This window comes from Chiloscyllium punctatum, chromosome 42 (assembly GCF_047496795.1).
Source record: "Chiloscyllium punctatum isolate Juve2018m chromosome 42, sChiPun1.3, whole genome shotgun sequence".
Lineage (NCBI taxonomy): Eukaryota > Metazoa > Chordata > Chondrichthyes > Orectolobiformes > Hemiscylliidae > Chiloscyllium > Chiloscyllium punctatum.
In genome coordinates, this window is record NC_092780.1 from 20046181 (window position 1) to 20069871 (window position 23691).

The 23691-nt window shown below is 40.4% G+C and overlaps 1 protein-coding gene across 2 annotated transcripts in view; it reads left to right on the forward strand.

Annotated features, from left to right (window-relative positions):
- Positions 1-23691, forward strand: part of LOC140465806 (G protein-activated inward rectifier potassium channel 1-like) — a 487432-nt gene that overhangs the window by 169875 nt on the left and 293866 nt on the right. The window contains exon 3 of one of the 2 annotated variants that reach the window (XM_072561599.1): positions 2289-2313. The exons of the other annotated variant lie outside the window; for it this stretch is intronic. Within the exon in view, the coding sequence (XP_072417700.1) occupies positions 2289-2302 (14 nt within the window). The 3' untranslated portion in view covers positions 2303-2313. Of the gene's footprint in view, positions 1-2288; positions 2314-23691 lie in introns of those variants that run through there. 2 annotated transcript variants of the gene reach the window in all.

Sequence of the window (23691 nt, forward strand, 5' to 3'; positions counted from 1 at the left end):
AGGCCTATATCTTGACCAGCTCTCCCCTTCTCAACCATGACAATCGCTTAGCAGACTTGTCAAAATGAATTTTGATTTTCTGCGATTTCTCCTTGGCTTTCTCACTCATACCTGTTCCCAATTCTGGCTTCAGTTGATTTTCTTTCCTGTTAGTAGAATGGCTTGGGTATGATGTGACAAAAGTCTTTGTAGTGGATTGCTTTCCATGCAATCCACTCAAGGGTTGCTTTTGCGTTCATCTCTGTGGGATTTGTTTGATTTTTTTTATGATTTCTTTGATCAATTTCATTGCTACTTTTCCCTTGGATTGGGGATAATGTGGAGATGATATGTAGTATCGAAGTTCCTAATCTAAGGGCCACTGTTTCTCATGACAATGCTGGCAATGCTGTAATAACTGAAACATGCTTTCAAGCATTTGCCTTTCTTTGTGGAAGTCATTGACATCAGCTGAGTCGAGAGTGTGGTGCTGGAAAAGCACAGAACATCAGGCAACATCTGAGGAGCAGAAGAATCGACAATTTGGGCAAAAGCCCTTCTTCAGTTGACATCAGCTGGTCCACCTTCAGCTGACATCAGCTGGTCTACTGTAATGAGACAATTAGTTCTTGAGAAGGTGAAGAGATCAGCTTCCAAATTCAACCAGGGTCTGTCTGGGATTTCATGTGTCATCAGCTGTTCTCTAGTTCCTTTATTTTGGTAGTCCTTACAAGCCTTGATTTTTGTGCTTATGTTTCGCCAGTAGAAAACATTTCTTGCCATAGTCTTTTAAATTGACTCAATTCTTTGATAGTTTGTATGGATGCACTTTAGTACTTCGCCACTCAACCCCTCAAGGATAATATTTCCTTTGTACAAGAGGCCAGTCTAGCCTTGCAATTCACCACTATATGCCCAATACACTCTTGTACCAACAGTTGTGTCCTTGATGCTCTCTAGCCCTCCTTTTATCACTGGTTTTCGCAACACATGGAAAATTGCAACTTATTTGGTAGTCTGCTTTATTTAAGCAAGGAGCTTGTTCGTTCTGTTCAGTGTCTCTGCTGAGGTGATGACTTTCAGATAATGACAGGCTGCTGCTTCACATTGAATCTGGAAGATTTCACACTTGCTTGGAGCAGCCTGCACTTTCTTTATTGTGATGACTGCTTTCGACAGCCTGTCTGTAATATGCATCTGCTCCCCTTGCTTATACGCCACACCCAGATGGTACTTCTGATACGGAGTAACATTCTTTGCAGAGGCCTTGGACTAGATAGTAGCAGGTTGTGGAAAATGCTTTGAAGTGAGTTGTGGTCTGACTCAACTGCCACTTTGTCTTTTCCATGTCTGTATTGATGAAAATGTTTACATGATAAGACATTGGTACTCTTTCTCGAACTGAGCATAACATTTTTCTGTTTGTGTTAGTGCCCTGGATGCATATGCAATTGGTTATCTTTGCTGCATAAGGATTGCTCCAAGTTCTATCTCACTGCAGAGTGATTTCAACCTTCTTGTTGTAGTAGTTCAGCACTGGCATTGTTGGATTTTGGTGAGCACTGCCTCTTCTTCTGTGTTCCAATATCATTGTACATCCTTAACCATGAATTTGCGTAATGTTTTACACTCTGACAACAAGTTGGGCAAGAATTTTACCAAGCAGTTGATAAATCCAGCAACGTATTGCACTGCTTTAGCACCCATTGCTTGCTATATCACTGCTACTGCCTCTCGTCTCTTTGAAATCTGGACAAAGACTTCTTGGTGTCAATACATGGCCAATTATTTGACTTTGGGTATCCTTAATTGCAATTAATCTTGTTCAGCTATGGGTTCCCTTGACAAGCTCTGTCAAGCAGTCACACAAGATTTTGATTGTGATAGTCTCGTTGGTTGTGATTTTGCATCCATGAATTAGCGGACTCTCCTCTGTAGCTTCCCCTCCAGAAGATCACTCGCTATCCCATTTTATCTGCATTGATATTCTGCTGGAGCAGTGGAAATGCCAACTGCACTCTGAATGATCTGTACATCATGAAAGGGTGTCCAGAAAGTGTTTAGAAAGCTACTGTTTTCATCAGTTTCATTTGCTAATGACCATTCTTTATATCTAGGGTAGTGAAGAGTTTTTTTATTTGCAAGTTGTGGCAAAATTCTTTCGATGGGTTAGTGAGATCTCTTTGGGGCTCTGTTTAGATGCTTTGGGTCAATGTGCAGTCTCAACTTTCCAGGTTGTTTCAGGGCTACCATGCTACTAATCTATTCTGTAGGAGTTGACTTTTTTTTATTACTATCTTCTCTTCTAGCTCTTCTATCTTAACTTTGAGGCTGGCCTTGGGACAGCGGGATTGTTCCATGACTTAAAGGCATAAAGCAGGGACCTACTGTCATCCTGACTGCTCTTGGCAACATTGGATGAAACATTGGATGAAACATTGGATCTAACAGCCAGCACCATGATGTGGTGTGGGGTTTTCACTCATGTTAACAAATTTAAGACTGACTTGTTCTTTAGTTTTGAGTTAAGACTTACCTACTAAATAATGTTTACTCAATGGTGATTTTAGTCTAATAAAGTAAAACTTCAAAAACTTTAACTCTTGTGTGTTTTCTTTATATTGGTCACTGGGAACTCAGATATTTGTTAAAAACTTATCACTTTCTGTTGGGATTGTGATAAATTGAGAGTCATTTTTGTAAGATGTGAATCCAGAAGGTGGAAATGAGTACACCGGATCTTGTCAAAATTTACTCAAACAAGGTTTCACAGTTGCCTTTGCAAAATCAGAATGATTACTTCGACTGCACAAGCATTTCTGGACAGGGGATCTACCTTTGAACGCATTGCAGTGGTTACCAAAGGTTCATTTTGAAGATAAAGGCAGGGGACTTCGGAATAGATTCAAGAGTAGGCGCTGAAGGAGAAATTGTTGAAATATTGCTCCTTTTCTCCATTTGTTCTTCTTTATCCCCCTCTTTGTTTTCTTTTTCTCTCACATTGGCCCCGGATGTGAATCCTGGAGCAGCGGGAGGCATCTGTGAGCCTGGAACAGCACACGGGCTGTGAGCTCTGGGACGGTGATGGGCTATGAGCCCTGGAACATGCAGACAGCAAGTCCCGTGCATGAGTGAAGCTGTCCTAGAACTTACACTAGAGTAGCTGTGCTCTGGTATGGAGCGGACTGGAGGCTTGGAGCGGAGTGGGGTTGGCTGTTGAACGGGGTATGGCGCTGGTAGTTAGACCATGTGCAGAAGCCCTGCACTGAGCTGCCACAATGTAATGTTTATTTGAAATTTTTTACCCAACTGTAATGTCAATCCTTTAACAATGTCTTGTTTCTAATATTTTTGAAACCTTGTAAGGTAATGCAATTACTTCTTATTCCTCTGTTGTATCGAAGATTTGTATCTAGGTACTTGTGCCTAAGATGGTGCCATATGAGGCAACCACTGTAAAAACTTTTCAATGCATTTCTACAATGGAAAGCATGTAACAATAAATGATATTCTTTTCTATTCTAATGGCACAAGCGCATCTTGGGGAAGCAAAGAGTAACTCCTTGAGCATAAATATCAAGTTAGGTGGAATTCAATGACATACAGTAGCACCTCGACTTACGAACTTAATCTGTTCCAGGACCAGATTCGCGAACCGAAAAGTTCACGAACTGAATCAATTTTTCCCATTGTTCAGATAGCGTAAGAATGCTTGGACGTAGCAGTGAACGCTGTTCACAGCGCACACGCCAAAGACAAACTGAATGAGATCACGCGGGGCTCGAGAGTTTTTGCATTCAACAAGCACGTATCAAAGCAGAACAATGAAACCACGTGGTCACACACAGGCTTTTTGCGTTCATACCTTCATTCGTACCTTGAATTTCGTATGTATGTTGAAGCAAAATTTTACGTACAATCCTGTTCGTAAACCGATTTGTTCGTGAAAGGGGTCGTTCGTATGTCAAGGCACTACTGTACGTCCAAACTTTAGATGGAGCAATAGAGAAATGTAAGAGGTTGCAACTGAGGAAGTGAAACACTTAAAACTTGAATTCCAAAGTATGTGCCAGGACCTGGGAAGCAAGACTAGCACTTTCAGTGCCTTGAGCCTGTTCCAATTCTCAATTAAATCATGGCTGCAATTTATCTTAACTCTATCTACCCACATTGGTTCTGTTAACCTTAATACATTCATCTGACAAAGCTGGTGAATTTATTTAAAAAAATAAAACACTGGTGTGCTCTAGGTGTCTATGATCCTTTATTAAAATGCTTGAATCATGCAGTGGTTGAGGATTAACAAAACAATTCAGAATGTAAAAATTGTAGGAATAAATATCAATGCCAATACCATGATTTTTGCCAAATTCTGCCATTAAGCAATAAGGGGTGGAAGAATTTAAATAAACATTTTTTACAATGGCTCTCTGGAGTTAGTGCCTGGATCAAAAAACATTGTTCACCCTCATTATGACATTTTGTCGCAAGGTTTTGGAGAATTGCTGGTGACTATGGAAATGTGGAACTGTAAGATACACAATTTCAGGAAAAAATGCTGAATAAAATGTCTCTCACTACCGATGGAGAGTAACCTCATCAAACTGGTATTTGCTGAAGTTACAGCAGAAAATAGACTTCAAAGTGGCCACATCATGACTGAATAAATTACAATACAATATGTTTCAATCCACAGTATTTCTAGTGCAGATTTTCATGCCGTGAGAATGTATGTTGGGAATTTGTAGTATGTGTCACCTTGCATTACCCATCTATTAGATGTGAAGTTGAAAATTTACTTCATAGTCATAAACTTCCATTGATTTGGCAAATGTGATATGAAATATTTAAAATGTTTCTTTACAGAAACACAGATTTGGAAATATTTTTAGTTACTAATTTTGGTAAATGTTATTTAAATCTAAGCCCTCTTATAACTGAACAATTCCTAACACTGTCACTTTAATAAAAACAGCCAAACGTTGAAAAAATCCAGTGGGGAGCAATTACCTTTTTATTACTTTGTACTTAATAATCAGTTTCCACTTATATGATAATTAGGTTCTGTGCTTCAGCTATGGCACTGATTAATTATTCATTACGATGCACAATTAATCACAATGTTTTCTAATTATTTTACTCCAGGGATTTTGTTTACACCATATGTTGCATTGAAAAGGTACTAGGTAAGCATTTTAAACAGATAACGAAGTAGATTTCAGAAAAAAAAAGGAGGAAATGAAGGATGTACCATTCTAAGGGGGCAGTTTGCCAAAAGATGTGAACTTTTCTTCATACGGCAGAATTGATTTTGTCAATTGATCTGAAAATAACTATTTTGAATGTCATATCATGAGATAAAATTCTCATTTTAATTAGAAATCTAGGTTTGTTTTAGATTAGATTACTTACAGTGTGGAAACAGGCCCTTCGGCCCAACAAGTCCACACTGACCTGCCAAAGCGCAACCCACCCATTCCCCTACATTTACCCCTTTACCTAACACTACGGGCAATTTAGCATAGTCAATTCACCTGACCTGCACATCTTTGGACTGTGGGAGGAAACCGGAGCACCCGGAGGAAACCCACGCAGACACGGGGAGAATGTGCAAACTCCACACAGTCAGTCGCCTGAGTCGGGAATTGAACCCGGGTCTCTGGCGCTGTGAGGCAGCAGTGCTAACCACTGTGCCACCGTGCCGCCCACTGATTATTTGCAACAATCTAAAAAAAAAGTAGACCTTGTGAAATTAATTTGCAGCATGCTGCATGGTATGTCCACATCTATCCCGACCAAGATGGCTAAGGCATACCATTGGACAACCAACCTCATTGCAGAACTTCAATGCTATACACCACAAGCATTGAGGTGGTCCTCTCAATGTTGCCGTTATGTTCCATGTATAGCAGAGATGATAACAGATTTGTCTGCTGATCAAATAGTATAGGTGGACCTGCTTTAACTTAAAGGCTGACTGCCTCTTTAAAGCAATCTGGGAAGCAATGCTGCAATTGCAGTTCATGAAAACAATAATAGGACACTAAATGGTTACACATTCACGGATGTATTGCTGAAACCAGTAGTGGGATTGATGGGCAGAAGGTAGATGCTATGATCTTCCAGAGGAGACCAAAGACCCTCAAGGACCACTGTCAGAAAGAAGGGAGTGTAGTCTGACTGGGAAAATCAACTCTAAAGACCCTGAACTCATGGTTCTGCCAGCAGACAAAAGAGCTCCAATGATCTCATGTGGATGATCAATGTCAGTGAATCACTTTTCCTATGAATCTTCTCCCATTGTGCCACCAACCTCTCATACAGCTCCCACCTATACCACTTCCTGGCACTCAGGATATGGGTCGACCATCCAGATACTCCAACTCATTCTTTGAAATCTACAAATTTTGTCAACTTTCCTCCCAACTGCTGACTGTATTCAAATGCCTCCAGTTATTCAGTCTTGGCAGGCAGATCATGAAGACACACATCAATATAAACAATAACATTGTTCCCTCTATCCTGCAGAAGGAAGCAGAGCACAGCAGATCTTGTAGGGACAAGGGTGCCTACATGCCCTCGGAGCTACGAGGGGATGAGTTCCTCCATTGGCCCTTTGTGCTGAGGCCTGCAGCATGTGGTGTCAGTAATGACATTGAAGATCCTGGCATCTTTCAGCTTGTGCCCCTTCTCAGTTCCCAGCACATTCTGGGTCTGCCACCTGATATAATGAGAAAACTGATGATAATGTCACCCTGGATCTCTTGCTTCCCAATCTCAACCCAGTCCCTTCCTTCACCCCCACGTTTTCACTCTGATTTCCTTCCTTCAGATACCCAAGAGCTACCACGTACAAACCAAATAAAAGTTCAGTGAAGAAGAGGAGCAATGATTAAGAAGCCAAACCACTATCCTTCAACAGCACCTGTCAAACACATGACCTCTATTATGTAGGGTAGCAGATGCACAGGAAGAGAACCACTTGCACATTTTCCTCCCAGCCACACACCACCCTTATTTGAAATTGTATAACTCTTCCGTCATGATCACTGGATCAAAATCCTGGAACTCTCTTCCTAACACTGTTGATGTCCCCACACCCCATGAATTGCTACAATTAAAGAAGGCATCTAAACACCACCTTTTGAAGAGCAATTAGGAATGGGCAACAAATGCTGTCCTAGCCAGTTATCCTGTGAAAGGATGAAAATAAAAACAACTTCATCCACACTTGAACTGCTGCTATATCTGTACTTACCTTGGTGTCAAATATTGTGCTGGACTTAGCAATATGGGGAGACATTGGACATAAGTAGATGGCAAGAAGGACAGGGGTAAAGGATGATTCATATACCAGCTTATTTCATTTTGTGACTTTTGATTAAATTGTTATAATGCTTCTCTAATTTACTGATACAAGTTGCACCACCATTATCTATCATTAGCTCAGTCAACTAACTCCACCTCTGAGAATACGTCTCTAGGTGTGAAAATGGCTCTTCCTTGAAATTTTGCTCTTGAGATTTTTTGCTCAATAATTATTTTCCCATGATAAATTCAATACATTTCCTTAAGTATTGGAAGTGCAGTGTTATAATTTTGAATGTTAGACTCTTTGCTGAGTAAACTGGCAAATGTGTTTGGGTCCTATTGCAACTTTGAAATTAGCCAGACATTTTAATTGAAATCTGACTAGCCTGTTGTTAATGCACATATTGGCATATCATTTATTATTGTATTCATCTTCTACAGCAAGCAAGAGAATGTGACCTTCTTCTGCGTCACCAGTAGCTTCCCCTGCAGTAAATTGCTGCTATTGCCTTTGTTCCCTTTTCTGGATTTTGGACTGATGCCAGGAAAATAAATCAGTTCTCTTTATGTATAAGCCAAGGTAGACAGGAAAAACCTTTCAAATTGCAAAAGCTTCAAATACTATTTGAGCTTATTTTTCCATGACCATTATTACATCTTTTTTCTGAGTATTTTTTTTTCCTTTCACCTGCTTTGTTGTCACTTCATTCATTTTACATAGAGTTTTGTTCTTCTGAAAGCATTTCTCGTAACATTAATGTGCAAGTCAATAGCAAATCTCTCTCTGATTAAACTTTCCCCTAGAGCCCTATAAATACATATATCAGCTAAGGTGTGGTATTTCCTTCCACGTAACTATATCCTTGTAGAAGAGAGGACTTTGAGATGACTTGAATATAAAAGCAGGGATGTACTTCTGAGGCTCTATCAAGGTCTGGTCAGGTCACATTTGGAGTTTTCTGCACAGTTTTGGGCCCCATATCTCAGGAAGAATGTACTGGCCCTGGAACGTGTTCAGAGGAAGTTCACAAGAATGGTCCCAGGACCATTCACATGAGGAACATATGTGGAATGTTTGAGGACTCTGAGTCTATACTTAATGGAATTTAGAAGGATGAGGGGGATCTAACTGAAACTTACAGCGTACTGAATGGCCTGGACAGAGGAGATGTTGGGAAAATGTTTCCATTGATAGGAGAGACTAGGATCCGAGGGCACAGCCTTAGAGTAAAAGGAAGACATTTTAGAATGGGGATAAGGAGAAACTTCTTCAGCCAGAGACTGATGAATCTATGGAATTGTCTCAGAAGGCTGTGGAGGCCAGGTCACTGAGCATTATTAATTAGATAGGTTCTTGATTGTCAAGAGGACCAAGGGTTACGGGGAGAAAGTGGAGAATGGAGTTGAGAAACTTATCAGTCTTGATTGAATGGCAGAGCAGACTCGATGGGCTGAATGGCCTAATTTCAGCTCCTATGGTCTTATGGCCTTATGGGCTTATGGCATGACAGTTTAAATTATTGTATTCATAATATTCATTTCATTGGCTTCCCTAAAACAGATCTGTTGAACCTTGGTATGAATGCCTTACTGTGCAGGTTATTTCTTTACATTCTTTACATTAACAAAACTGAAACTAGAATCCTATTTTACCTCTACTTTAAAATAAAAATTACCAAATGATAATAAAATTGCATCACGTTATCATTTAATTTTAACTGGTGTGACAACTGATAAGGCAATATGGCAGGTATAGTCAAAAAGGACAGAACCAGTCTTGAGTTCATCACAGAGATAAGTAGATAACCAACAACTTAGAAAAAAATGCAGGAAGATTTTTATAGCTTCATTTTTTTTTCCATTTATGTCTTCTAAAATATCCAGTAGATTTTGAATTCCTTCCAATTTGGATACACTGGTCATAAAATACTTGTCAATAATAATTGAGAAGTGCCTCAGGTCCACAGCCTGTACTGGTCACTGTTAACATGCAGTCCCTGTTTCTTGGATAAAAATCTGCCTTCTGATTCTGCTCAAGGGTGGAGGTCCTTTATTTCACTGCAATGAAAAGGCTTTAAAGGACGGCAATATTTTCAGTACTGAAACTGGGCTTTGTTTACATTGACAAATGTTCTTGTTGGAAATGTATCTTCCTTTATTGTGAGTTATTTTAAGGGCAGAAATACAAGCTGCTGTCACCTTCATATGGCTTTAGTTGCTCTCCATTGGATAAAAAAAAATCTGGATGTAGGTTTGCTCGCTGAGCTAGAAGTTTCGTTTTCAGACATTTCATCACCATACTAGGTAACATCTTCAATGAGCCTCTGGATGAAGCACTGGTGATGTCACCCGCTTTCTATTTGTATGTTTTGGTTTCCTTGTGTTGGTGATGTCATTTCCTGTGGTGACACCATTTCCTATGGTGATGTCATTTCCTGTTCTTTTTCTCAGGGGATGGTAAATGGGATCCAAGTCAATTTGTTTGTTGATAGAGTTCTGGTTGGAAGGCCATGCTCCTAGGAATTCCCGTTCATGTCTCTGATGGTTTGTCCCAAGATGGATGTGTTGTCCCAGTCAAAGTGGCGTCCTTCCTCATCCATATGTAAGGATATGCAGGGTGAAATGTGATGAGGATGATAGGAGATTACAGGGTGACCTGGACAAGTTAGGTGAGTGGGCAGATGCATGGCAGATGCAGTTTAATGTGGATAAATGTATGGTTATCCACTTTGGTGGCAAGAAAAGGAAGGCAGATTACTACCTCAATGGAATCAATTTAGGTAAAGGGGCAGTACAGAGAGATCTGGGTGTTCTTGTACACCAGTCAATGAAGGCAAGCATGCAGGTACAGCAGGTAGTGAAGAAGGCTAATAGCATGCTGGCCTTCATAACAAGAGGGATTGAGTATAGAAGCAAAGAGATGCTTCTGCAGCTGTACAGGGCCCTGGTGTGCAGTTCTGGTCTCCAAATTTGAGGAAAGACATTCTGGCTATTGAGGGAGTGCAGCGTAGGTTCACGAGGTCAATTCCTGGAATGGCGGGATTACCTTACACTGAAAGACTGAAGCGACTGGGCTTGTATACCCTTGAGTTTAGAAGACTGAGAGGGGATCTGATTGAGACATATAAGATTATTAAAGGATTGGACACTCTGGAGGCAGGAAACATGTTTCCGCTGATGGGTGAGTGCCGAACCAGAGGACACAGCTTAAAAATACGGGGGTAGACCATTTAGGACAGAGATGAGGAGAAACTTCTTCACCCAGAGAGTGGTGGCTGTGTGGAATGCTCTGCCCCAGAGGGCAGTGGAGGCCCAGTCTCTGGATTCATTTAAGAAAGAGTTGGATAGAGCTCTCAAGGATAGTGGAATCAAGGGTTATGGAGATAAGGCAGGAAGAGGATACTGATTAGGAATGATCAGCCATGATCATATTGAATGGTGGCGCAGGCTCGAAGAGCTGAATAGCCTACTCCTGCACCTATTGTCTATTGTCTATTGTCTATTGATACTAGTGAGAATGGGTCACGTCTTTTTGTGGCTAATTGATGTTCATGTATCCTGATGGCTAGTTTTCTGCCTGTTTGTCTAATGTTGTGTTTGTTGTAATTCTTGCAAGGTATTTTGTAAATTACATTAGTTTTACTTGTTGTCTGAATAGGTCTTTCAAGTTCATTTGCTGCTGTTTAGTGTGTTGGTGGGTTTGTGAGTTACCATGATACCAAGAGATCTGAGTCATCTGGCAGTCATTTCCAAGATGCTTTGATGTCGGGGAGAGTGGCTGAGGTTTCTGAACATGTTTTGTCTGTTTGTTTGAGTATTTTTGTTGAAAAGTCAGCAGACAGTTTTCATTGTGTACCCATTCTTTTTGATAACAATGTATAGGTGATTTACCTCTGCTCTGCATAGTTCCTCTATGCTGCAATGTATGGTGGCTCATTGAAATAATATTCTAATGCAGCTTTGTTTGTGAATGTTGGTACCCAATGAACACAGTCTGCCCATTTCTCTGTTTTTCTCCACAAATGCCACCAGACCTGCTGAGTTTTTCCAGCAATTTCTGTTTTTGTTACCACAGAGACTATTCTGCACCCTCAACAAGTCCCTGTGACGGCATTACAGTTGGTGGTGTTTACTGAACACATCCAAGAATTAACCCTTTTAGACACATACATCATTTTTCCTTCATTCCCTCATTCTATTATTGTTCTACATTTGTTTATGTTTTATATGTATCATTACCCTATCTTTCTCTAAGTCTTTCATTTTACTTTACAATCTAGAGATTCTATACATGAATGGTAGTTTGTTGGTTAAAAGGTCATTGACTTGGACTGTCTTCCTTATGTCTGAGGTCTGTAGTTTTCAACTGTATGTAGACAGTTGTATAAACAAATCTCAGGAGACAAAGTTAAAATTATTGTATTTTTTGAGGTATTCTTGTAAATTTCTTCTCATTCAGTAAAAAAGTTAAATGTTTGTGATCCATTTCAATTACCAATTTCCAAACAAGTGTGTTGTCTTAAAATCTCTCACCTGCCCAATTAACCAAGAGACTTCCTTCTAAATCCAAACATATTGTACATTTTTATATCACATGATATTTTTGTTGCATATAGGACTGGTTTTCAGCAGCCATTCAACCGCTCCTGAAAGGGTGCTGCCTTTAAGCCTATAGCTGCAATATCAACTCTTGTTGTTGTTGGAAATGGAGAATTATCATGTACTAGATATCACCATTTTTAACCTGCTGGAAAGTGTTCACTTGATGAAGATTCTAATTGTGTCTTCTTGAGAAGTTGTTTCAAGGGTCCTGATGTGGCTTCTAGATTAAGCAATGATTTTGCCAAGTCATGCAACTATCTATGAATTTTTGTAAAGTCTGGAATGGGTTTGGAGTTGGGAATTCTGTGATGCCTTTCGTAATGATCCACCATTATGTCTTCATAGTTGGAAATGTATCCCAAGAAACAAATGAATTCATTGGAGATTTTAGACTTGCCATTGAAAGGGAGGCTTTTCTTTTGTAAGCATTTTAATATTGCATTCATTCTCTGATCATGCTCTTCACCATTCCTTCATGGATCAGTATAATATCCATATGGAATATAACTCTGCACAGACATTGTCGGATATTTGGCATCGTTTATTGGAAAATCTCTGGGTAGATGCAATTCCAAATCTGTTAAAGTAAAATGTTTTGAATGGAGTGATAAATGTGGCAAGCGACCTTGATTGCTCACCCAGTGGCTCTTGCCAGAATCTGCTATTTGCATCAGGTTTTGTGAAAAGTCTGCCCTTGAATCATGTAGCTAGACTCTCGACAACTATGGACACAGAATGAATTTTTCTCACTACTGCTCTGGTGATTTAATGTCAGAGATCAAAAGAGTCCATATTGTTTCAGGCATTCCTGATGAGACTTTGTCAGATTTATTTCGGCCAAAAAATGGTCTGTGGGAGACATTATTACACAGTATAAATATATATTTTTTAAAAATCAGTGGAAAATAACACCAGTAAAACTTTTAACAGTATATGCTCTGTTAAGAAATATAACTCCAGTGAATATTTCACATGAAAATGTCATTAGCACACATACATAATGCACAAAGCTAATTGATGTAGTTTTCAGAACAGACTATTACTTTGAAAGCAGTGAGTGTCTATACCTGTATCTCATTAACTGAAATATAAGTGTTGCAAATTTATTGCTGATCTAACTTCTGATAGAAATTGGCAGCAATTTAAATCCTTATTATTTGCTGCCATTATTGACCCCCCCCCCAACAGTGCTTTTGGCTCATGAACCAGTCTCTATCAATAGACAAGTGATGATTAATTCTGATACTTTGGAAAATTTTATTTATATCTTACTAATTATTCCCTCTCCTCAAATTCTGGTCTCTTCCTGATTTTCACCACTCCAATATTGGAAGTTAGGGTTTCCAAATCTCCCAATCGCTCCTTTGAATGATCTCGCTGAAGGTGGGATCAGACCCATACCAGCTAGATGCCTGCTATTGGTGGTGGTGGGGGGGGGGGGGGGGGGGGAGGGGTTTGGTGGAGGGGGGTTTGGAGGGGGAGGTCACCAATTAACAGCGATAAATTGGTCACTTGGGGATAAACTGGTGAAGCCACTGGGGTTTTACTGATGGTGGATGGGCCTCCTGCTGAGGCCAAATCTCAACACAATGGCTGTCAGCAGCAGACCAGGAGGCATTCTTTAATACCCCCACCTCTGAGGCCTGGCCTGGCAGCTGTGGCCACAGCTTATTATTAAACATTCAAATGTCTTCAAAGGATACAAAGAACAAAGAAAATTATGACACAGGAACAGGCCCTTTGGCCCTCCAAGCCTGCGCCAAACCAGGTCCTCTATCTAGACCTGTTGCCTATTTTCCAAGGATCTGTATCCCTCTGCTCCCTGCCCATTTATGTATCTGTCTAGATACATCTTAAATGATGCTATTGTGCCTGCCTCTACCACTTCTGCTGGCAAAGCGTTCCAGGTACCCATCATCATCTGTGTAACAAACTTCCCATGCATCTTTCACTTAAACTTTTCCCCTCTAACCTTGAGCTTGAGACCCCAAGTAACTGAATACCCCACTCTGGGAAAAAACTTCTTGCTAACCATCCTGTCTACACCTTTCATATATTTTGTAGACGTCAATTAGATCCCCCCAACCTCCATCTTTCTAATGAAAATAATCCTAATCTACTCAACCTCTCCCCATAGCTAGCATCCTCCATACCAGACAACATCCTGGTGAACCTTCTCTGCACCCTCTCCAAAACATCCACATCCTTTCAGTAATGTGGTGACCAGAACTGTATGCAGTATTCCAAATGTGGCCGAACCAAAGTCCTCGACAACTGGAACATGACCTGTCAACTCCTGTACTCAAATCCCCGTCCGATGAAGGAAAGCATGTCATATGTCTTCTTGACCACTCTATTGACCTGTGTTGCCATCTTCAGGGTACATTGGACCTGAACACCCAGACCTCTCTATGTAACAATTTTCCGCAGGCTTTTCCATTTACCATATAGTTCACTCGAGAATTGGATCTTCCAAAATACATCACTTTGCATTTGCATGGATTGAACTCTACCTGCCATTTCTCTGCCCAACTTTCCAATATATCTATAGTCTGCTGCATTCTCTGACAGTCCTCTTCACTATCTGCTACTCCACCAATCTTACTGTCATCTGCAAATGTGCTAATCAGTCCACCTACACCTTCCTCAAGATCATTTATGTCTATCAAAAACAACAGTGGTCCCAGCACGGATCCCTTTGGAACACCACTAGTCACAGTTCTCCATTTTGAGAAACTCCCTTCCACTATTACTCTCTGTCTCCCGATGCCCAGCCAGTTCTCTATCTATCCAGCTCGTACACCCTGGACCCCGTGTGACTTCACTTTCTCCATCAGTCTACCATGGGGAACATTATCAGACACTTTACTGAAATCCATGTATGTGACATCTATAGCCCTTGCCTTATCCATCAACTTTGCCAATTCCTCAAAGAATGCAATTAAGTTGGTGGAATATAACCTTCCCTGCACAACACCATGTTGCCTATCACTGATAAGCCCATTTTCTTCCAAATGTAAATAGATCCTATCCCTCACTATTTTCTCCAGCAGCTTCCCTACCACTGATGTCAGACTCACCAGTCTATAATTACCTGAATTATCCCTGCTACCCTTCTTGAGCAAGGGGACAACATTAGCAATTTTCCAGTCATCCAGGATTTCACCTGTGTTCAAGAATGCTGCAAAGAAATCTGTTAAGGCCCCAGCTGTTTCCTCTCTTGCTTCCCTCAGTAACCTGGGATAGATCCCATCTGGATCTGGGGACTTGTCCACCTTACTGCCTTTTAGAATTCCCAACACTTGCTTCCTCCTCATGCAACTTGATCTAGAGTAATCAAACATATGTCCCTAATCTCAACATCCATCATGTCCCTCTCCTCGGTGAATACCGACGCAAAGTACTCATTAAGAATCTCACCCATTTTCTCTTATTCCACACATAACTTTCCTCCTTTGTCCTTGGATGGGCCAACCCTTTCCCTAGTTGCCCTCTTGCTCCTCATATATGAATAAAAGGCATTGGGATTTTCCTTAACTCTATTTGCTAAAGATATTTCATGACCCCTTTTAGCCCTCTTAATTCCTCGTTTCAGATTAGTCCTCCTTTTCCAATACTCTTCCAAAGCTTCATCTGTTTTCAGTCACCTAGACCTTATGTATGTTTCCTTTTTCGTCCTAGCTAGTCTCACAATTTCAGCTGTCATCCATGGTTCCCTAATCTAGTCATTTTTAACCCTCATTTTCACAGGGCATGTCTGTCCTGCACTCTAATCAACCTCGCTTTAAAATTCTCCCACATATCAAATATGGATTTACCCTCAAACAGCTGCTCCCAGTCCACATTCCCCAGCTCCTGCCAAATTTGGCTTTATTTGGCCTTACCCCAATTTAGCACTCTTCCTTTAGGACCATCCTTGTTTCGTCCATTAGTATTCTAAAATTTACGGAATTGTGATCACTATTTCCAAATCAGGTCCCCCTGAAACTTCAACCACCTGGCCAGGTTCATTCCCAACATTAGGTCCAGTATGGCCGCTTTCTGAGTTGGATTATTTATGTACTGCTCTAGAAAACCCTACTGGATGCTTCTTACAAATTCTGATCCATCTAAACCTCTAACACTAAGTGAATCTCAGTAAATGTTGGGAAAATTAAAATCTCGCATCACCACCAGAGGTTGTTCCTACATCTTTCCATAATCTGTCTATATATTTGTACCTCTATCTCACGCTCGCTGTTGGGAGGCCTGGAATACTGCCCCAACATTGTTACTGCACCCTTCCTATTTCTGAGCTCTGCCCATGTTGCCTCACTGCTCGAATCCTTCATAGTGCCCGCCTTCAGCACAGATGTGATATTCAGTCTGACCAGTAATGCAACTCCTCCAACCCTTTTACCTCCCTCTCTATCCCACCTGAAGCATCTATATCATCAACTTTTTAATTTTGCTGCTTTGGGAAGATCAAGTAAATTGACCAATCTTAAAAATCATGATGATTGGCACATGGATATGATGCTTCTGTCCCATGTTTATTAAGTAAGGTTTATTAAGTACTTCTACCATGTCGTGTAAGATGGTGATGGTTATAGATTCACAGTGAACATTAGCAAATTTATAGCATTGCTATTAATTATGGTAGGATAAGGCATCTCACTCATGACTATCAGTTCAATTATAGACTTGCAGTGAGCAATTGTACTTTTTGACTAAGCAGCTAATGTGAATGTAATATCTATTATTACTGAATCATTTTCAATGTAATTTCAGTAACTTATTGTTACCTACTGAAATCAAATTTCTTGACCTCGAGTATCTCCTCTGCAATTTCCTACCATTGTTTCTCTTTTTACCTTGTCTCAGTTTCCCTTATTTGTCTCACTGATGGCCTCCTGATTCTTGGAACTTGTCACAAAGGAGATACTGGCGTGAAATCCCAAGCAGAAAAGACCACAATTATCGTGGATTATTCCTTCATGAGTCAAATGTGTTACATATTACAGGGTCAGACATCACATGACCAAATTTCTAAGAGTGTCTCCCACCAGTGTTGGCAGTGATATTGGGACCATTCTGATAGATATAACTTCAAGGTCTGGAATTCCCTCTTCATACCTTTTCGGTTCTCTATTTTTCTCTCTCTCGTTTTAAGATATTCTTTAAATCTTCCTTTGTCACTAAGTGTTTAGTCACAAATATGTGCTGCAATAGCTCATTCTGCTGTAATTGGCTTCCTGCATTAAAGGTGGCTTATGTTGTACATGTTGACATTAAAGCAAAATGAGATTAAGATTGCACTCCAATGTTGCCGCTTTTAAGGTGCTGCAAAAAATTTCTGTTTCCTAGTAATAAGAAAGTGATTGATTCCATAATCCATCCTGGTCTGCAGCTGTAGGGAAATTGTGTAAAGATAGTTACTGTAAGAGTTCCATACTCACTACTGTCCTCACATACGGATGAGGAAGGACACCACTTTGAGTAGGACAACACATCCATCCTAGGACAAGCCAAACAAAGACACATACGAGAATTCCTAGAAGCATGGCATTCCAACCGGAACTCTGGTTGGTTCCAAACACATCGAGTTAGACCCCATCTATCACCCCCTGAGAAAAAGAACAGGAAGTGACTTCACCACAGAAATAACATCTCCATGGGAAATGACATCACCAACCCAAAGAAACCCAAACATATAAATAGAAAGCAGGAATTTTCTGCATTGCTTCGCCTGAGACCCACTGAAGATGCTACCTAGTAGGGTAACGAAACATCTGGAAATGAACCTTGCAGCTCAGCGAACAAACCTACATCCAGTTCCATTGGAACTTCTGAACACTTTGTAACCTTCAGAAAAGTTTATTTAACTACTTATACAGTGGGAGGTCACTCATCCTAATGTATTTAGAATTTACTGGCTGAGTTTGCAGCCTCATCCATCTGTATAAACATGTACAAATTACAGATGAAATAAGTTCATCACAAATATGTATAAACATAAAAAAGCCTATGGTATTAACACTGGACGGGTAACCCAGAGATACAGGTAAAGATCTGGGGACCTGGGTTTGCTTGGGGGAATTCAGTAGTTAGAAAGAATTTGGGATTAAGATAATAACCATGAGGCTTTCAAAAAAAAAGGACTGCAGATGCTGTAAATAAGAAATTGCTGAAAAAGTTCAGCAGATCTGGCAGCACCTGTGGGAAGAAATCAGAGTTAATGTTTCGGGTTGAGTCACCCTTCCTCAGTACTCACAAATGGTTACTGGAGCTCGGGCACAAGCTTGAACGGAATGAGTTTGAAGTTGCCTATGAGCTGCAACCCTCTGGGGAGAAGCTGGGGCTGCCTAGTATATAGGATTAGTTGATTTGAAGGATTGTGAGAGGGGAGATCATGTCTCCTCTGATTCCCAAAGGCCCTTTGTGCTATATTATGCACACCTATAAGAAATTCAGATTTTTTTTTAGAAGCGTGAACAAACGTTATAAATTTTACAGATTCTATGCATGAGTATGATTTTTTTAAACTGTACATCAAACTGCTAGTCCTTGTAAAGATCGCTGCTTTCACTTATTCAGTTTCATTCTGCACAAATTTCTTTCATGTCTGTGGTGTATATCTGGACATTGTGGTCTGTACTTTGAAACGATGAGATGCTGCTTCCTCAACAATGGGTTGATCTGTACTAACAATGCAACAATGAGGATTCCACCAGTAATGTGGATATAGAATGTAGAGGTCTTCTCATTGCTCATCTGAGGGTTTTTTATGGCCAGTGTGAGGTCAGGTTGATAGGCAGAGGTTCGGAACTTTTGCATTTATGTTTGTTTAAACTTCCATCCACTGGCTTATAGAGCCATAGAGCCATGCAGCAGGGAAACAGACCTTACAGTCCAGAGTCCACGCCAAGCATAATCCCAAACTAAATTAGTTTGCCTGTGCTTGGTCCACATCCCTCCAAACCTTTCATATTCATGTACTTATCCAAATGTATTTTAAATATAGTAACTGTACCCACATGCACCACTTCTTCTGAAAGCTCATCCCACACACTAACCACACTGTGTAAAAAAATTGCCCCCATGTCTTTTTTTAATCTTTCTCCTCTCACCTTAAAAGCATGCCCCTACTCTTGAATTCCCCCAACGCACAGAAAAGTCACCTGATTTATACCCCTCATGATTGTATAAACTTCTATAAGGTCACCCCTCAACCTCCAACACACCTGTGAAACAAGGTCCCATATTATACAGCCTCCCCTTATAACACAAACCCTCCATACTCGACAACTTCCTGGTAAATCTTTTCTGAACCCTCTCCAGCTTAATACTATCCTTCCTATAACAGGGCAATCAGAGCTGGACGAAGTACTCCAGAAGAGGCTACTGTGTTTACATTGTTTATGTTAGTTCCACTATCTGTTACCTGGATTATAAACCCTTGTTGTCATCATAAGGCTCATCATAATGTCATAATGGAAAGCAGAATTGCATTTATCACAGCTTACATGGCTGCATAATGGGTGACAGCTAACAATTGATTCCCCTATCTGTACTCACAGGGAATAACAACTGAGAATAATGGATCCCCAGGTACATTTCTTGTTATATCTCACTGCAAGTTCCCAACAGCGTTCCCTGTGAAGGCACAATCAGGGAATTAGTCCTCAAAAGATAAAAGGCAATAACTGTTTTCCATTTGCTTAACCCCAGGGATGTGAATTCTTGCTGATTTGATAAAATCTCTTATTGAATTAAAGCAAATCACAGAGTGTGAAATCAGGAAATGGTGAATCTGCCCCACCTTTTTGACTTACATACATGTTAAGAAGTGAATTAAGAGTCAATAAAGTGTGGCGCTAGAAAAAGCACAGCAGATCAGGCAGCATCTGAGGAGCAAGAGAGTCGATATTTCGGGCTTAACCCTTCATCAGGTCCGGGCAGGGGGAAGGGGGCTGAGAAATAAATGAGTTGGGGGGGGTGTGGCTGGGAATTAAGGGTAATCACAAGGTTTGAAATTCGGGGGAAACAAATAAAATAATTAATGGCAGGGGATTAGTGAGGGTTCTTGGGGCACAGTGATGGCATCCCTACCTCTCAGCTAGAAGGCCTGGGTTCAAGAATCCACCCAGCCCAGAGATGTACCAGGGCATGTTCAAGTTATTAAAATGTTTGCACCCTTTCCAGGCAATGCAATCCTCCATTTGTTTCACAATATCTTAAAAAATTATTTTTAAGAATTAAAAAAGTGTAATATCAGAAATATTTTCCCTGTTTTTAAAGACAGGTTCCCAGCAATACCGCCATCAGCCACTACATCTGCCCAAACTGTTAATTAAAACTGAAAGAACTGCGGATGCTGTAAATCAGAAACAAAAACAGAAGTTGCTGGACAAGCTCAGCAGGTCTGGCAGCATTTGTGAATAGAAATCACAGTTAACGTCCCAGGTCCGGTGACTCTTCCTCAGAACTCAGTTAACCATTGAATGCTGCATTGCTTGAGCTCACTGATAATTTTAACTTGCTGTCCGACAAATCCTCAATCTCAGATTTCTCATCCATGTTTTCAAATTCTCCCATGATCTCACTCCTCTCTACCCCTTCCAGCCTCACAAACCTCCCAGGTAGCTAAATGCCTCCAATTCTGCTCTCATGGAAAACTCTGGTTTTAATTGTTCCACTATTACTGGCATCACCTTCAGATCTCTCAATCTTAAGATGTAGAATTCCTTCCCAAAACATTGCCATTTCTCTATATCTCTTTCTCTCCCCCTTTAAAATATGCCTTAAAACCTAACTCTTTACCCAAGTTTTTGGCGAGTTTTCCTTTTTGTGGTTCATGATTATGTTTTGTTCACTATCGCTTTTGTGAAGCACTTAAAGATGTTTACTCTCTTAAAGATGCAATTTAAGTGTAATGTTATTCTTGAGACTTTGGTTGCTCAATACCATTGGGCTTATCATTTAGAGCTTCTGTTACAGTGGTGTTAATTTCTAAGAGCAATGAGCAACTAATACTCACAACTTTCTTCTATTGAACTCTCCCGGTTATGTATCACCACTCTTTGTGTTGATATGCGACTTTGCCAGCCCAAATACAAGTCTGCTGTGTAACAGTAATAATTCATAACATTAGACCTGTGTTGATTTTATGATCAGGTTGGTGTTTTACTTGAAGTAAGTATAGTAACTGTTCATAGAATAAAACCATCCAACTGTACCGTTTCTATTATTTTCAGGATTTATCATTTTTTAACACTGCATCGTGAAAGTTTGGGCTGGTTATTACATGGCAGCCTCCCAGGTCTGTTTTTGGGGAAGGCATGTGAAAAAGGATGGGTGCCCATCCCACCACCTCCCGACCACCCTAAAGCTCATCACAATAATATGGGATGGGAAGAGTTAGAGAGTAAGTGGAGATGAAATTGGCAAATGCCCACGCTATATAAATAAATGATTAAGGATCAATAGTACTTGTTAAAAACTCAAACTGATCCCAATATGACCTGCTCCCATTCCATAATATGCTTGGTGTGGGCAGCCACTCGCCTTCCTGACTTGGGAATGTTTTGTGTTCATTCATTGTCAATCAGTCAAAATCATGGAATTCCCTCCTTAATGACAGTGTGAGTCTACCTACAGCACATGGACTGCAGCAGTTCAAGAAGGCAGCTCACCACCAACTTCTCAAGGGCAACTAGGCACAGGGAATAAATGTTGGCCCAGCCAATGACATCCATATCCCACCTGTGAATTTCATTTCCTACCCCTATGTATTTTAAAACCTACATATCTGCCCCACCTGACCTCCTCACTAAAATGGCAAAACCCTCTTCACCCAATGCCCCAGACTGATATACATTCAGGGTTTCACTGAATCCACTTCATGGACCTGGCTGCAGTCCCTACAAGACCAGATTGGCAGCACGCACTGCAGAGCTCTGGTGCTGCTGAGGTGGCAGTCCCACTGTGCTCCAATTTAGCCCACCCACAGCACTTCATAGTTGTGGGGCAGGGTTGTCTTCTGTCTGTTGGCTGACTGCTGACTTCCCAAGGGCAATGATGATGCTCCCTTCCATGAACTCCAGTCCCTTGTTTGACCACTGTCTCTTTCTGATGTGCTCAGGAATCTTGTTGTCAACTCTTTCATCAACTAGTTCACACCCTAGTATTCCTCTCCCAAAGCCCTGATCTTCCACCATCAAATCATTAATCCCTGACATCTTTCAGATGAATTCCAGTAGCTTCTCATATTGCCTCAGAACTTTGAAAGAAATCATATAACAGATACACAGGGTTAGAGTGACCACATTACAAGTTAATGGAACAGGAATCAATGAGTGGTGAGTCAACAAACTTTGCTCTCAGTCACCTTGAAGATCTATGAAGACAGATTAAATATCTTGCTCTTTGATATTAAGCAAGAGTAAAGTGACAATATTCTTAGAGTTGTGCACAGATTGAAAAAGGTTGCAGTATGAGTTCTGTTATGGCATAACCCATTTCTAAGATGCAAGACAGAGGGCAAAGGTTTAATTTGTTCTGGAGAAAGTGCCACTGCAACAAGATGGAAATTTGCTTCAGTGGGCAGACTTTCATCCTTGAGAACACTGAAAGTCAGTGCCCCATAGGAATTACATTGCCATGGCATGGGCCATAGCAGAAAAGAAGCTGGTTTAATTCAAAAAGAAATCAAAAAGAAAACACTCCTCATTCTTGTTAACAACATTTTCATACATGTGTCAGTATATATTAGGAAGTATTCTGTGACATAATGGGTTTAACTTTAATAAACTTTACTATGCAATAAGTGTGTATCTTTGTGCTTGAGCTCCCTTTACTTACATGCACTTCCATAAGCTGATTGTACTGGTGATACGTTACAAATAGCACTGAATACTTGTTATCCTTGACTAAAGGATTAGATAAGCAACGGCTAGATTTTTTTTATTCCTCAAGGAGGCACTCCATAACTCCTCCAGACACAATTGACATTTTCTGATTTATGAAAAGGGCAGTCTACTCCTGGAACTTCCTGACATTTGCAATATTAATTAACAATGGATTAGTAACCCAACATCTCATAAATGCTTGTTATTTTTGTTTTTATCAACAAATTGATATCCTTGGTGAACTTGGCTGAATTATTCCATCTGATGAAGTTAAGGAACAAACTTGAACATGGAGATAAGGATTTTAAAATCAAAGCATTGTTGGATAGGAAACCAATTTTAATTAGTGTACAGAGGAACCTCGACTATCCAAAGGACATAGGCAGGCAGTAATGCATTCAGTTAGTCGACTTCCAGATAATCAAATACCTGATAACATAGCTTAGCCAAGCATCGAGACCTTGCAATCTTGCCAAATAATCCAATATTCAGGTAATCGAATGCCAGATATCCGAGGTTCCTCTGTAAATGGGTGATGGGTTAATGAGATTCTTCACTGCGTTTTAGGTTCTGGAAGGTGAAAGATTGGAGACAAGCCAGAAGTGAATTTCAATGGTTAAGGGTGTAGCTAACAAAATATAGATGAGAATTTGAGTGAGGGATGTCCTAAGACAGGAGTAGAGATGGGGAATGCTACAGAGATGGAGATGGACAAAGTAATATTGAGGTGAGAAGCTTATCTAAGGATCAAATAGGAGATCAATAACCATACAACTCCATTTTGAGTTGTTAGATTTTTGGTATTGAATCAAACTGAGCATAAAGACAATTAGACAATCCAGGTAGAGACCAGCGCACTCAAATTGTAGTCTATCTAATCTTCAAACATTACAGTGAGCAACAAATAAAT